The sequence below is a fragment of the Mauremys mutica genome, chromosome 1 (genome assembly GCF_020497125.1).
Source record: "Mauremys mutica isolate MM-2020 ecotype Southern chromosome 1, ASM2049712v1, whole genome shotgun sequence".
NCBI classification, from domain to species: domain Eukaryota; kingdom Metazoa; phylum Chordata; order Testudines; family Geoemydidae; genus Mauremys; species Mauremys mutica.
Window position 1 is genome coordinate 361,580,490 of NC_059072.1, and position 14,992 is coordinate 361,595,481.

The 14,992-nt window shown below is 44.1% G+C and overlaps 1 protein-coding gene across 1 annotated transcript; it reads right to left on the minus strand.

Moving 5' to 3' along the window:
- Positions 1-10,691: 10,691 nt before the first annotated feature.
- Positions 10,692-11,600, minus strand: LOC123375590 (putative olfactory receptor 52P1). The gene has a single exon (XM_045026606.1). The coding sequence runs from the start codon at positions 11,598-11,600 to the stop codon at positions 10,692-10,694; it is 909 nt and encodes a 302-aa protein (XP_044882541.1).
- Positions 11,601-14,992: the final 3,392 nt, after the last annotated feature.

The window sequence follows — 14,992 nt, forward strand, 5'->3', positions numbered from 1 at the left end:
AAGGATGTGGAAAATTAGAGAAAGTCCAGCAGAGGGCAACAAAAATGATCAAGGGGCTTTGGCAGATGACTTTCAAGGAGAGGCTGAGGGAACTGGGCTTGTTTAGTCTGCAGAAGAGAAGAGTGAGGGGGGATTTGATAGCAGCCTTCAGTTACCTGAAGGGGGATCCCAATGAGGATGGAGCTTGGCTGTTCTCAGTGGTGGCAGATGACAGAACAAGGAGTGATGGTCTTAAGTTGCAGTGAGGGAGGTTTAGGTTGGATATTAGGAAACACCATTACACTACGAAGGTGGTGAAGCACTAGAATGGGTTGCCTATGGAGGTGGTGGAATCTCCATCCTTAGAGGTTTTTAAGATCCGGATTGAGAAAGCCTTAGCTGGGATGATTGAATTGGTGTTGGCATTGGTCCTGCTTAGGTCCCTTCCTACCCTAATCTTCTGTGATTCTATGATTCATAATTTCAGACACAGTAATGAAACATGTACACAAATAGGATAATCATATTCAGAAAATTACAACTCTTCATATGACATTTTACATGACCCATCTTGAATTAAATGTATCAGATTTTATGCTATAATTATATCAAAATAACATCATTATGAAGAATATGGGGTGCAGTGTCCCACAAAGATCAATGGTTCTTTCCACCGCTGACATGCCTGAAGTTACATAAGAACAACAACTGTTGGAAATAAACCTGAGTAAAGGTTGGGAACCCAGGCTGCAGGTTTGTGGCTTGGCAGAGCAAAGTAACCCTGAGACATCCCCAAACACATTTGGGGCTGGACCAACAATCACAAAGAAAAAATTAATGTCAATGCTGCTGCCCTCCTGTCTCTGTAACCCCAGCTCCCCACCCCCATAATCTTCAGTGCTCCCTGCCTGTCCGTGAATATGCTGCTTCCCACTGCCATCATTCCCAACTCTGTTTTCCCGTCACTGAACACCCCCTGCCTGTCCTCACTGCCCTGAGTGTCACCTGGTTCTCTGTGTACACCTCCCTCCATGCAACCAGAACCCCCAGCACTAGCTGCCTATCCGTGTCAAGCTCTTCCTCAAAATGACTCAAAGCATTAATGCATTGCACCCTGTTAGAAACCCAGACACCCCTTCCTGAGGCTGCTTTTTCTGTGTTGTCAATTGCTGATGTTACCATGAGTCTGTGGTGGGGTTGCTCATGAGAGGAGGGATGGTCCGGATGGGGGATGGCGTCAGAGACAATCTGCTACAGTGGTGTCCACATTATGTTATTGCCTGAGACACTCCCCTGCCCCAGGAGTCCTCATTTCATTTCCTTGGTCTGTGCATTAGGCTGGATGTCCGTTCCCTCTTTCACCCAGTTTGAGGTCTGCACACTAATGTGATCTGGATATTGTGATACTGCATGCTTCTCTCTCCCCCCAGACACACACACACACTGTGTGTTCCTGGACCTCCTCAAGTGAGATTTCCAACACCGTTTGGTTTTCTCTAAGCCAGAATCATGCTTTTCTTTTTACTGCCTTTTTACTGCCTTTTGGTACTTCCCATCCACTCCAGAACCAGAGATGCAGGGGCACAGAGAGCACAGACCTCTCTCCCCTGTCAAAAAACTGTTTTCCTCATTGTTCTGACCCTGTAAGCCTGTGAGTTTGAGATTTCAGCAACTGTCCTGTCAGTTCTTCTTTGATCCAAAGGAGTTTATCTGTCCTCAGAGACCACGGGACAACTGCTTTTGAAGTCACCAGAGGCTCATGGCCAGTGTAAATCCAGCCATTTACTTAAACCCCTTCATGTAGACTTAGGGTGAACTCCTATCCATATTGGGAGTTTTGCCATTGATCTCAATGAGACCAGATTCACCCTTAATGTTTAACTTTTGGCTCCAAGAGGTGAAAATCATGGCTTTGGGTTGTGCTATAGAGAGCGCTATTCTCTTAGGGTGCTGAAAGAGTCTGAAGGAAACTCCCAGTTTATGAAGCGTTCTGAGACTCAGCATGAAAGATTGGGATTTCAAAGCATGTGGGCCCTAATTGTGCTCTCAGGGAGGCCAGTGCCAGTTTGGAGTCATCGAATGAAGGCAAAATGAGAGAGCATAATCTGGCCAGTGTGCAACACATTCTTGTTGTGAACCCTCTGGTAACACAGGTACCCAAGCAGAGGCTTTGGCTGTACTTCTTAACAGGGCAGTGAAGTTGCTGAATTGAAAAACTTGAGCAAACCAAAGGAAAAATCACACTGTCCCCAAATAGGAAGCTACTGAAACAGACAGAAGGAGACAGTAAGAGGCAGGGAACTGATCTTAACAACTAATATTTGTCTAATCTATTTCCATAACATTTGTAGTTCCAATTTTACCAGGTAAATCCCTTGGTGTTTCTGACAATACTAAACTGTTCAAATCTCTGTGCTGGTGAATCTTGCCCAGATAGTTCTTGACTTTACCCCTGGAACTGTTCCTGAGCCCTTAGCACAAACTTTATTTCAGAAACAAGCAACTCACCGAAATCCCACTCAGCAGAGAGAGGAAATCTCCTTCCTGCAACAAGAAGGCAGAGCCCTGAGTATCAGTGTCTGAATCTCACACGTCTTTAACTCAGCATGCTGAACAGCAACCTTTATGATTTCCCTGTACAGTCCCTCGAGACTCACAGGTTGGCCTGGACTCCTGGACAATTCCCTGGGCTCCGTTAGCAGTGGGAAGAGCAGAAAATAGACCTTGGAGAATTTCAGCCTGAGAGGTTCCCTTGGGAGTGAAGACATGATTCTCTGACAACAGGGGATAAGATTGAGTCTCACAGACTTGATAGAGTGGTTCGGTGTAACTAAAACCCCGGAGAGAAAAGGAAGAGCCAAGTTTTAGACATATTCATTTATATCAACATTTCCATGCTGCGGCGCATTGTCATAGAATCTGAGCATCCCCCCCTCATCCTCTCGGCTGCTCCTAGCACTGCCTGGGACTGGGCAGTGTAGTAGAGAGAGAGCCCGAAGCACTTGGCATGGTGTAAAATCTGAGGCTGTGAACGAAAGTCAGGCCAGGTATTAAAGCAGATACTCACAAGTTCGGTGCTCAGTACAGGAACTTGTGAAAGTTGTTGCTAGTGTACTTAGATATGTCCCTAAATATGTTCCAGCTACTGCAGATCCATCCCACTAGCCAAATCCCTCCCTCCTCTCCTTAACCCCAAGGCCCACTGACCACCGGGTGCCTGCACCCCCTGCCCCCAAAAGCTCGCCACTTATCGAGTCCCTCCATCTCTGTATGAGCAAGTTTCAATTTGATTGAAAGGGCCCTCACATATTTCCTGTGCAGTCCTGGATCACATGTTAGCCCTGCATTTACACTTTTAGCTATATCCATTGAGTGGGATGAAAACCTGCCATTACATTCACCTAACAGTGTGACCAACACAGGAAAATACAAAAACAACGAGGAGTCTAGTGGCACCTTAAAGACTAACAGATTTATTTGGCCATAAGCTTTCATGGGCAAAACCCCCATCTCTTAGAAGAAGTGGGTTTTTTACCTATGAAAGCGTACACCTGCCCAAAGAAATCTGTACAGACTAACACGGTTACCCCTCTGAAACAGGAAAATATGTCCGTCTGCCCCATTTTTCTTTCGCACTCTCATTTTTAACTGGCAGATATTTGTGTTGTCCAAGTGTGCTTGTAATAACTGAACAGTTAATAAAGGCTGTTGTTTTCACTGATTGTTTCTGAGCGTACCCTTCCTCTGTGCCGGGGTAACAGGGACATCCTGCAGCTCACAGAACTTTCGGGCTTCCTCCCTAAGAACATCCCACTTAGCGCTGGTTTGCATACTCTCTAATGCTTTGACAATCCCCTGCCATACACTGCAGGTCTGAGAAGGTGTCGTGTCCGGTATCTGCAGAGCTTTGCGTACTAGTTGATACATACTAAGAACATGGTAAAAGCACACACAACAATCTATTTTCTGTCCATTCTGCAATAAACTGAATGCTTCAGTCAGTCTTCGGTAGAGAGGCACTGACAGTCCCCACAAGCTACTGAGAAGTGCTCTCAGGGAGTTTTTACAGCAGATGTATTTTTTCATCGGTGTGCCCATCTCCTTCGCTTACACTAAACAATTCCAGTTTCACTCCAAGCTTCTTCTGGCCCTCTAAGTAAGCATGGTGTGTGCCAGACTGTGAAAAGAAGGCAAACAAGCCCTCCCAAAAGTATAAAAGAATCCTGTTGTTATCCAGTTTACTTTGTAGGCCTCGACTAAAAGCAAGAGCAATTCATGAGCCATGCATTGTATATATATAGTAGTTGGATGATCTTTCAGCATTTTTGCTCTACTCTACATACATAAGCTGCCATGACAGTGGCCCTCATCATAACGCTGTGCTCCTACCAGAAAGTCTGCAGTACCCCATGCTTTCAAGAACTGCTTAATTCTGTGATAGGTGGGGCCAGCATCCCCTTGTTCAGAGCAATCAAGAAATCCTGTAAATCCTTCCTTTATTTCCAGATATTCTGTGCATCTCACACAGCCTGTCATTTCTTCTTGTTCACAATCGTGTGCTTCATCAACAAGAACAATACACAGCCCATTCTTATGAGCTTTCTGAATGATTGTGTTTTCACAATATCAGCAGCAATTTGTAAAAGCTTATTTTGAGTTGAGTGGCATGGGAAATTGAAAGAACCACTCGTTTTTTTTGTTTGTTTGTTTGTTTTATTTTTTGTGAAGGCTTCATAATACATAAAACAAATTGCATAATTCCAGAAACTTTCCACTGTTTGAGGATTCTTCTCTCTCATCCTGCTCCTGCAGTGCTATTCCTTGGTTAGCCAGGTAAAGCATAGTCTCTGTTTTCATGTAATGTCATCTTGTGAGAATTTGAACTGTGCCACTATATAGTCCACTTCTTTTGACTGTTTGAAAAAAAAAGCCACCTTTCAGATCACTGCTTGTCTATGTCAGATTGTGTATGTTTCTGAAGCTTTTTTCCCTATATTTTACCAGTCCCTTACTCCATTTCCAGTGACTGCAGGGTCTCTCAAACTACTGGAAAACTGTCTGCAAGGAAAGCAGAAAAGTGCATCTGCCTGCTTGCTGTACTCTAAAAATGAAAATCTCTTGTAATATTCTGATGTAAACGAGAAAGATCTAGACACAGCTTTGCTTATTCTAGTATCTTGTTGAGCTTCCAGTAGGTTTTCCTGAGCAAGGCTGAAGAAAATCGTTGAGAGTGTTTTGCAGGTTGGTTACAAAATCCAAAAGGTTAAGTCCTTCCAGGAAGTTAGTTCCTGAGTCCATACGGATGTCTGAAGGCCAATCTACCCCGGCAAAAATGTCTGCCAATGCCTGGCTCACGCTTTTAGCCCTGGTGTTGCTTAGAGCAGCTGCTTCCAACCATCAGGTGGCAAAGGTCAGTAGGTATAGCCAGGGATGGCTGTAGGCACCAGCTCAGCAAGCAGCTGCTTGGGGGGGGCAACGGTGAGGGGAGGCATGTCCAGGTCTTTGGCGGCAATTCAGTGGCGGGTCCCTCACTCCCTCTCGGAGCGAAGGACCAGCCGCCGAATTGCCGCCGAAGACTGAAGCGGAGGCAGTAGAGCTGAAGTAGAGTTGCAGATCGTGGCAAAAACCCTGGAGCCGGCCCTGTGTATTGCTTTCCTCTGGGTGTCTTCTTAGAGAAAGGACCCAGAGTATCCACAGCTACATGCTGAAATGGAACCTCAATTATGGGGGTGGCTGGAGAGGGGCTGTCAGGGTTCCCTCCCCACTCTGAACTCTAGGGTACAGACGTGGGGACCTGCATGAAAACCCCCTTAAGCTTATTTCTACCAGCTTAGGTTAAAAACTCCCCAAGGCACAATTTCTCTCTTACACCTTGGATTAAGTAATGCTGCCACCACCAAGTGATTTAAGCCCTCCCTTCCCCAAGCTCCTACACCCCTTTCCTGGGCAGGCTTGAGAATAATATCCTCACCAATTGGTACCGGTGAACACAGACCCAAAGCCTTGGATCATAAAACAATGAAAAATCAATCAGGTTCTTAAAAGAAGAATTTTAATGAAAGAAAAAGTAAAATAATCACCTCTGTAAAATCGGGTTGGTAAATACTTTACAGAATAACAAAGGACTCAAGAACACAGAGGATCTCCCCTCTAGGCAAAACCTTAAAGTTACAAAACCAGGTATAAACCTCCCTCTTAGAAAAAGGAAAACAAAAGCCAAAATAAAAGTAAACTAACACGTTTCCTTGCTAAATACTTACTAACACTATAGGAGTTGGATGGCTTGCTTCCTTGATCTGACTCCAGCAAGCACGCAGAACAGACAGGCAAAGCCTTTCCCCACCTCCCCTTCGATTTGAAAGTATCTTGGCCCTTTATTGGTCCTTTTGGTCAGGTGCCAGCCAGGTTACTTGAGCTTCTTAACCCTTTACAGGTAAGAGGATTTTGTGTCTTTGGCCAGGAGGGACCCCATAGCACTGTATACAGAAAGGTGGTCACCCTTCCCTTTATATTCAGGGCCTTGACCTGGTCTTGGGGCTTTCCCATCCTCTGGTATACCTCACAAGACCGGACATAGCTAGAAAGATCCTTGCCCATTCCCTCCCTTTGGAATGACCTCCCCAAATGGTCTTTGGTCCTGTTCCCCCCAGTATGGCCACTAGGATGATCATGGGCTAAGCTTAAGAGCTTTACCCAGTGATTAGTTAAAACTACCAACAGTCTTTGAGGATGCCAGTCTGTTCCCTTGATGCTGGAGACATCAGTTCTTCACTGGATTGTAGACTTGGGCTTGGTCTCTCTGGAAGTGATGTAGGTGATGGGGTTGTTTCTATTGTCTGTGAACCACTTTCCACTGGTGCACTAGGTTGTATTTCAGGCTCCAGCTGAGCCTCTTGTGCAGGTTTAGCTGCTGCTGCCAATGCAGGCTTGGTGGTGCTCTCTGGCATTGGAGTTGCAGACGGGGTTGCAAGGGCTGGATTCAGTGCTGGCAATGGTTCTGTGCTGGTTGCTCCGCCAGTTCCGGCTCTGGGACTAGATCTGCTACTGCAGATGTTGGCATGCGGCCTGTTCCACCACCTCAGTTTGGGCCTCTGGCAACACAGACTGGGCCTCTGGTAACAAGGCTCAGGAACGGAGCTAGGTGTGAAGGCTTGCTTAGCCTGGCTGCGGGTGACCATTCCCACCTGCTAGCCAGCTTCACATAGTTGGCCAAGTCTTCCCCCAGCAGCACGGGAATGGGATAGTTGTCATAGACTGAAAAAGTCCACATCCCTCAACAGCTCTTGTACTGGACAGGCAACTTGGCTGTAGGCAAGTTTAAAGAGCTTGACATGAAGGGATGAATCATCACGTGAGTCTCTGGGTTGATGAATTGTGGTCCACTAAGGATTGGTGGATAGCAGACACCTTTGTTCCAGTGTCCCTCCATGCACTAACCTTCTTCCTGGCCACACTCATAGTTTCTCGTCACTCTGAGGGTATCTGGGAGGCATCTGGGCCTGGGGACCTTTGGTGTGATCTGTTTGTGTTCTTGGGGAAGTTGGCCTTCACATGCCCCAGCTCATTACATTTAAAACATCGCCCAGCTGACTGGTCACTGGGGCAAGATGGGTTGTTGGAGACTGGTGTGGTGGGGCAATAAGAGGTTTGGGGGTTTCCTTGGGATGTAGGTGGGGCCTTGGGCTGCCCCTGGTGGTAGGGTGTTGTCTCGGGTTGCCCCTTCTGATATCTGCTCTAACTGCTACTAGCTTTTTTGTTTTCCACCACCGCCACCCATTTGGTTCCGATCTCCCCCACCTCGATTACAGTTTTGGGCTTCCCATCTAGCATGTACCTTTCTATTTCCTCAGGAACACCTTCTAAGAACTGCTCCATTTGCACTAGGAAGGGCAGATCTTCCAGAGATTTAACACATGCTCCTGATATCCAGGCATCCCAATTTTTTATAATGTGGTAGGCATGTCAGGAAAATGCCACGTCTGGTTTCCATCTTAGGGCTCTGAACCGCCGAGGGGCATGCTTGGGTGTTAGCCTGATTCTAATTCTGGCCTTTTGTTTAAAAATTTCGTACTCATTTGTGTGTTCTTTAGGTACTTCAGCTGCCACCTCTGCTAAGGGTCAACTGAGTTGTGGCCCCATGTGCACCATATACTGGTCTGTAGACATGCTGTACCCATGGCAGGCCCTTTCAAAATTTTCTAAGAAGGCCTCTGTATCATCACCTACCTTGTATGTGGGGAATTTCTTGGAATGGGGTGCGGTACCTGGAGGAGGACTGTTAGGGCAACCTGGTTGACCTAGCTTAGCCTTTTCAGGATCAAAGCACTTTACTTCCACCTGCAAGCACTTCTCTGCCAGTTCTTAGTGCTTCCTCTCTAGGAAGAAAACCCTAACTTCCGCAGATAGAACTCCATCTGGGTTAAGGGCATCTCTCCACCCTGGCACTAGGATCTTGGTTTGGGGAGTGTTGGCCCTTCCCTCCTGGGAAATCTCCAGTCTCCCATCCTCTCTCTGCATTTCTGTCATGGAGCTGGATGTCTGAGCTTGATCTAAGTCTGTCTTCTCTGTGGCGTGCTGCTTTGGGAAGACTGGTTGCTCTAGGGTTTTGGTGCCCATCCACAACCTCATGCATAGAGCTGTACTACTCTAGCCTAGCTATTTTGTTGCCATGAATCTAGAAAAAAAAATAAACTGTTTGTTGGACTCCCTGGCTTGGCAGGCTGAACACTTTGTGTACCTGTTCCCCCTCAGGCAGCAAAGAAAAGAAACAAAGAAAAAACTCCCTGTCTTTGCTGGCTGCCAAAAGGAAAAATGCCTACTTTAAAATCCTGAGGTCTGTGCTTCTGGTTCAAAATGATTCCACCACTCTGCCACCATCCCAAGGCTGATTCCCCACTCTGGCACTTCGAGTGCAGAAGGTGGGGGCCACAAGGACTCTAAAAAATAATACTGGCTACTCCAGGCTTGTATTAAACTCCCAAGGTTACAGCTTTTCTCTGACCTTGGATTGGTAGATGCTGCCACCACCCAAGTGCAAAACCCTTTTGAGAGCCCAGGAAGGCACACTTGGGAATTCCTTCCTGTGGGGTACCCTCAAGTCCTTTTACGCCCTCCTCCGGGCAAGACCTGAGAAGAAAAACAAAGGAAATCAGCTATTGCCAACAGTAATTAAACAACATATGCACAAATCTCTTAAACACAAAAATCCAATTCTGTTCTTAAATAAAAGGTACTTTTTATTAAAAAACAAAAGGAAGAAAATATATCTGGGAACTTAGGCTATTTCTAGATATAAAAAGAATAACTTCAAAGATTAAGCATCAAGGATAGTTTCTCGAGGTCCATTTTAAAGATTACAAGCAAACAAAAGCACCTGGGCTTAGCCCAGAGGAGTCCATAAGCCATAAAGAAATAAAATGGATAAAACTAATCACGTCTTCCTAGACATTTCCTGATCTACTTACATATCTGGGTTTTTAATTGAGTCACTTCTAGGTACAATCCTGATGATTTTTTCATACCTAGCCCCAAGCTTCTTACAGCATGGGTCTGCCCTGTCCCCTCACTCCTGGAGAACAACCAGAGACAGAAAAAAGGGGAGTCTTGTTTCAATTTTAAACAGTTCTAGCGTTCCCATTGGCTTTCCTGGCCAGGTGCCCACTTACTTCCTTTAACCCTTTACAGGTAAAGCAAGTAGAGAACAGCGCCTAAGAGGGATTTTATCGCTAACTGCATCTTAAAGCCTGATTTCCACTTAACCCTTAACTATGTGGTGCTCTTTTTTAATGGCTGGGTACACATCATATGATTGCAATTGGCTTGATCACATTCTGAAGTGCACACTCCTCAAATCCAGGGTAAAACGATCCAGTTCTCAAAAACACACTGTTTCACCACCCTCACCAACAAGCTCTAGTAGAATGTCCTCAATTCCTTCAGCAGCTTTCCTGTATTGTCTCTAAATGACACATTTGGTTTATCCTCCAGGCTTCCTGAAGGATTGGACCTAGAAAAATCAGGTAAATTTTGCTCACAAGATCACTGAACATATGACAAAAAGAAGCAGCAAAGAATCCTGTGGCACCTTATAGACTAACAGACGTTTTGCAGCATGAGCTTTTGGACTTGCATCCGAAGAAGTGGGTATTCACCCACGAAAGCTCATGCTGCAAAACGTCTGTTAGTCTATAAGGTGCCACAGGATTCTTTGCTGCTTCTACAGAACCAGACTAACACGGCTACCCCTCTGATATATGACAAAAAGGTTCAGCATTGTAGTGCTTTCTTTGTTTTTGGTTATCAGAAATCACAGCTTCAGTTCATCAAACTGATGAAGAACCCTGTTCACACAGGGTCTAATGGAAAGCCAGCTGGCTTCAGAAAGCTTCAGTACCTTCTGGCGGTCTGAACGTCAAGGAAAGGCCGAGTCAGAGGGTGTATGGCGGTGGGGGCTGATGGGTGATACTGAAGGAGATCAGGTGTTGGACAAAGAGAGAGAACTCAGCAATGGAGAGAGCAGTGCTTGGTGATCCACTGATAGCAGGTTAGGTGTGAGGAAGTTCTCTGACTGTGAACTTTCACTATGATGAGCTAAGTCAAACAGCACAGAACACCCTTGATTAATGAGGAGATATTTGTTCCGACTCTTGTTACGCAGTTTAAAGTCAGTGGCCCCAGGCAATCACCTTCTGCAAGTGTATTTGCCCACTTTGTCACGAAGCTCTTTGGTTTTGACCCCATAAATGATAGGGTTGAGCATGGGGGGGGATGAGGAAATAGAGGTTTGACAAGATGATGTGAACATGGGGAGAAATGCCCTGACTGAACCGGTAGGACAGAGTGGAGAAGAGGCCGGGAGAATAAGACATCATCATTACACAGATGTGGGCTGTGCAGGTGTTGAGAGCTTTCTGGTGGGCTTCCTTGGACACGATTCTGAGGACGGCCCTGATGATCAGACCGTAGGAGAGGGTAATGAGCGTTAGGTCCAACCCAATGACTACAAAAGCCAAAACCAAGCCATATATCCTGTTCACGGTGATGTCCCCACACGACATCTTTGCCACAGCTATGTGCTCGCAGTATGTATGAGGGATAATGTGATTGGCACAGAATGGCAGTCTGCTCAGGAGCAGGGGCATTGGCAGAATTAAGAGAACAGCTCTTATTAAACCCACAAGCCCTAGCTTAGCTATTCGTGCATTGGTGACGATGGTGGCGTATCTCAGAGGCTTACATATGGCAACGTAGCGATCAAAGGCCATTGTTACGAGGATGGCAGAGTGCAAAATAGAAACTGCATGAAGGAAGAACATCTGTGTGAGGCAACCACCCACAGTAATGTTCTTCAAATCGAACAAAAATATACACAGTGCCTTTGGCATGATGGAGGTCGACGTGCTGATGTCTGTGAGTGCCAGTATGCAGAGCAGCAGGTACATCGGCTTGTGCAGAGTCTGCTCTTTGCCAACAACAAACAGAATCGTGAAATTTCCCAACAGGCCAATAATGTAGACCATAGAGAAAGGGATGGAAATCCAGATGTGAGCAGCTTCCAGTCCAGGGATGCCCATTAGGATGAATGTTGAAGGATGAGAGGGGGTGACGTTGAAAGCTGCCATGAAGTGATCGATGCATCAATCAGGCTTAGAAATGCTCAAGGTCTCTGTGAAGGGAGAGAAGCACAGCGAGTGTAGTTATACACTTTATAACAAATAATATTGTAAATACTTTACATTAAGATTGTTGATTAATCACAGTTAACTCACGCAATGAACTAAAAAAAATGAATCCCAATTAATCACACTGTTTAAAATAGAATACCGATTGAAATATATTAACTATTGATGTTTTCCTACATTTTCAAATATATTAATTTCAGTTACAACACCGAATACAAAGACTATAGTGCTCACTTTATATTATTTTTATTACAAATTTTGCACTATAAAAATGATAAACAAAAGAAATAGTATTTTTCAATTTACCTCATACAAGTTCTATAGTGTAGTCTCTTTATCATGAAAGTGCAAATTACAAATGTAGGTATTTTGTTACATAACTGCACTCAAAAACAAAGCAATGTAAGGCTTTAGAGCCTACAAGTGCACTCAGTCCTACTTCTTGTTCTGCTAATCTCTAAGAGAAACAAGTTTGTTCACATTTACGGGAGATAGTGATGCCCACTTCTTAATTACTACGTCACATGAAAGGGGGAAGAAGCATTCCCATGGCTCTGTTGTAGTTGGCGTCACTACATATTTATGTGCCAGATGTGGTAAAGAGTCATATGCCTCTTCATGCTTTGGCCATCATTCCAGATGACATGCTTCCATTCTGAAGACGTTCGTTAAAAAGATAATGTGTTAATTAAGTTTGTGATTGAACTCTTTGGAGGATAATTTTTTATCCCCTGCTCTGTTTTACATGCATTCTGCCATATATTTCATGTTATAGGAGTCTTGGGTGATGATCCAGCACATGTTGTACATTTTAAGAACACTTTCACTGCAAATCTGACAAAATATAAACAAGATACCAATGTAAAATTTCTAAAGATAGCTACAACACTCCACCCAAAACTTAAGAATCTGAAGTGCCTTCCAAAATCTGAGAGGGATGAGCTCTGGAGCATGCTTTCAGAACTCTTAAAAGAGCCACACTCTGATGCAGAAACTACAGAACCTGAACCACCAAAAAAAAAAATCAGCCTTCTGCTGATGGCATCTGACTCAGATGATGAAAATGAGTATGCATTGGTCCACACTGCTTTGGATTGTTATCAAGGAGAACCTGTCATCAGCATGGACGCATGTCCTCTGGAATGGTGGTTGAAGCATCAAGGGACATAGAAATCTTTAGCACATCTGGCATGTAAATATCTTGCGATGCCAGCTACAACAGTGCCATGGAAACTTATGTTCTCACTTTCAGGTGACATTGCATACAAGAAGTGGGCAGCACTATCTTCTGCAAATGTAAAAAAAAACTTGTTTGTCTGAGCAATTGGCTGAACAAGAATTAGGACTGATTGGACTTATAGGAGCTAAAGTTTTACATGATTTTATTTTTGAATGCAGGGTGTTTTTTTGATATATAATTCTACATTTGTAAGTTCAACTTTCCTGGTAAAGAGACTGCACTACAGTACTTGTATTAGGTGACTTGAAAAATACAATTTCCTTTGTTTTTTTACAGTGCAACTATTTGTAATAAAAAATAAATACGAAGTGTGGACTGTAGACTTTGTATTTGGTGTTGTAACTGAAATCAATACATTTGAAAATGTAGAAAACATCCAAATATATTTAAAGAAATAATATTCTATTATTAACAGCTCAATTAATCATGATTACTTTTTAAATCACACAATTAATCATTATTTTTTTAATCGCTTGACAGCCCTACTTTATAATTATGAACAATCTAGAAAAGGTGTTGAGCAGTGAGGTGGCAACATTTACAGATGGCACCAGGTTATGTAGGTCATAGTCAAGTCCAGAGAAATCCTCAGAGGGAACTAAGCAAGCCAGGTGAATGGGCAGCATGGTGGGATTTTTAATTTACAAAGGAGATGAATAAGAGGGGGCATGAGAAAAGTCTATAAAATACTGACTGGTAAAGAATAGTATAGGTTCAGAATGAGTTCTCCCTGTCTCATAACACAAGATCAAGAGGACATTCAATTAAACTGAAATGTCATAAATTCAAAACAGATTAAAAAAAGAATGCTTTCTTCACTCAGTGCCTAATTAGATTGAGGAATTCATTGCCACAAGAGGTATTTGAGACCATGAGCTAAGTGAGAATCAGGAAGGATTTGGACATTTGCATGGATAGTGAGGCTATCCGGTTACAATAGTTACAGCTAAATAAATATATTGGAAATCCTATACGTTCACATGTTTCAGGGCACAAGCCAATCTCTAGCTGTTCAGTATTAGTGTGACACCCCAGTATGGTCATCCCCCCATCCAATTGCTGCTGGGTTTCTTACACCTTCTGCAGCACCTGTGGATGTCACTGTCAGAGAGAGGACACTGGACTAGATGGACCATAGGTCTGATCCACGATGCAATTCCTATGTTGGAAAGAAGCCCAGTTTCCCCCAAGGAATCAGACATTACATGATGGGCTATGACATTGTGCTCAAGAAAATGGGCAGGAAGAGCACCAGTGTCTAGGTATTTAGTGCTTTTCAGCCTAGCATACAGAGGTCTAAAAGGATCCAATGACTGGAAGGTGAATTAAAAAAAAATCGGAGTGGAAATAAGGTGTGCATTTTTTAAACAGTGAGAGTTTAACAATTGGAACAATTTTCCAAGAGTTTTCGCAGATTCTTCATCAGTGAGAATTTTAAAATCAAGGTTGGATGTTTCTCTAAAATATCTGCTCTAGGAATCATAGACTATCAAGGTTGGAAGGGACCTCAAGAGGTCATTTAGTACAACCCCCTGCTCAAAGCAGGACCAATCCCCAGACAGATTTTTACCCCTGTTCCCTAAATGGCCCCCTTAAGGACTGAATTCATAACCCTGGGTTCAGCAGGCTAATGATTAAACCACTGATGATACAAGCAGTCTGGCAGTCTTAAGGCGCAAGCTGCATTAGCTTTGCAGCTTGAGTTTCCCAGCTTGCCTTACAAAGGCTAGAAATCCCTTTAGCATCAGTTCAGCACTTCCCCAGGTTCAGTCTTTGGTCCTCAGGTGTTTCCTGGAGTCCTCTTATGTGAGGAGTGAAGAATCACCTATGATGTCAATCCCTGCCTTATATAGCTTTAGAATATGGCAGGAAACCCAAGTTTAACATTTTGGTTCTATTGCATGCATCCGATGAGGTGGGTTTTAGGCCATGAAAGCTTATGCCCAAATAAATGTGTTAGTCTCTAAGGTGCCACAAGTACTCCTGTTCTTTTTGGTTCCCAAAGCATTTTGTGAAAAAAGCACAGACGTCGCAAGTTATGTGGCCTGGGCCCACGTCCTTGTAGAGTTATAGCATCCATTACTTACAAGCT

Coding starts and splice junctions, on each gene's coding strand:
- LOC123375590 (XM_045026606.1), bottom strand. CDS start 11,600: ATGGCAGCTTTCAACGTCACCCCCTCTCATCCTTCAACATTCATCCTA.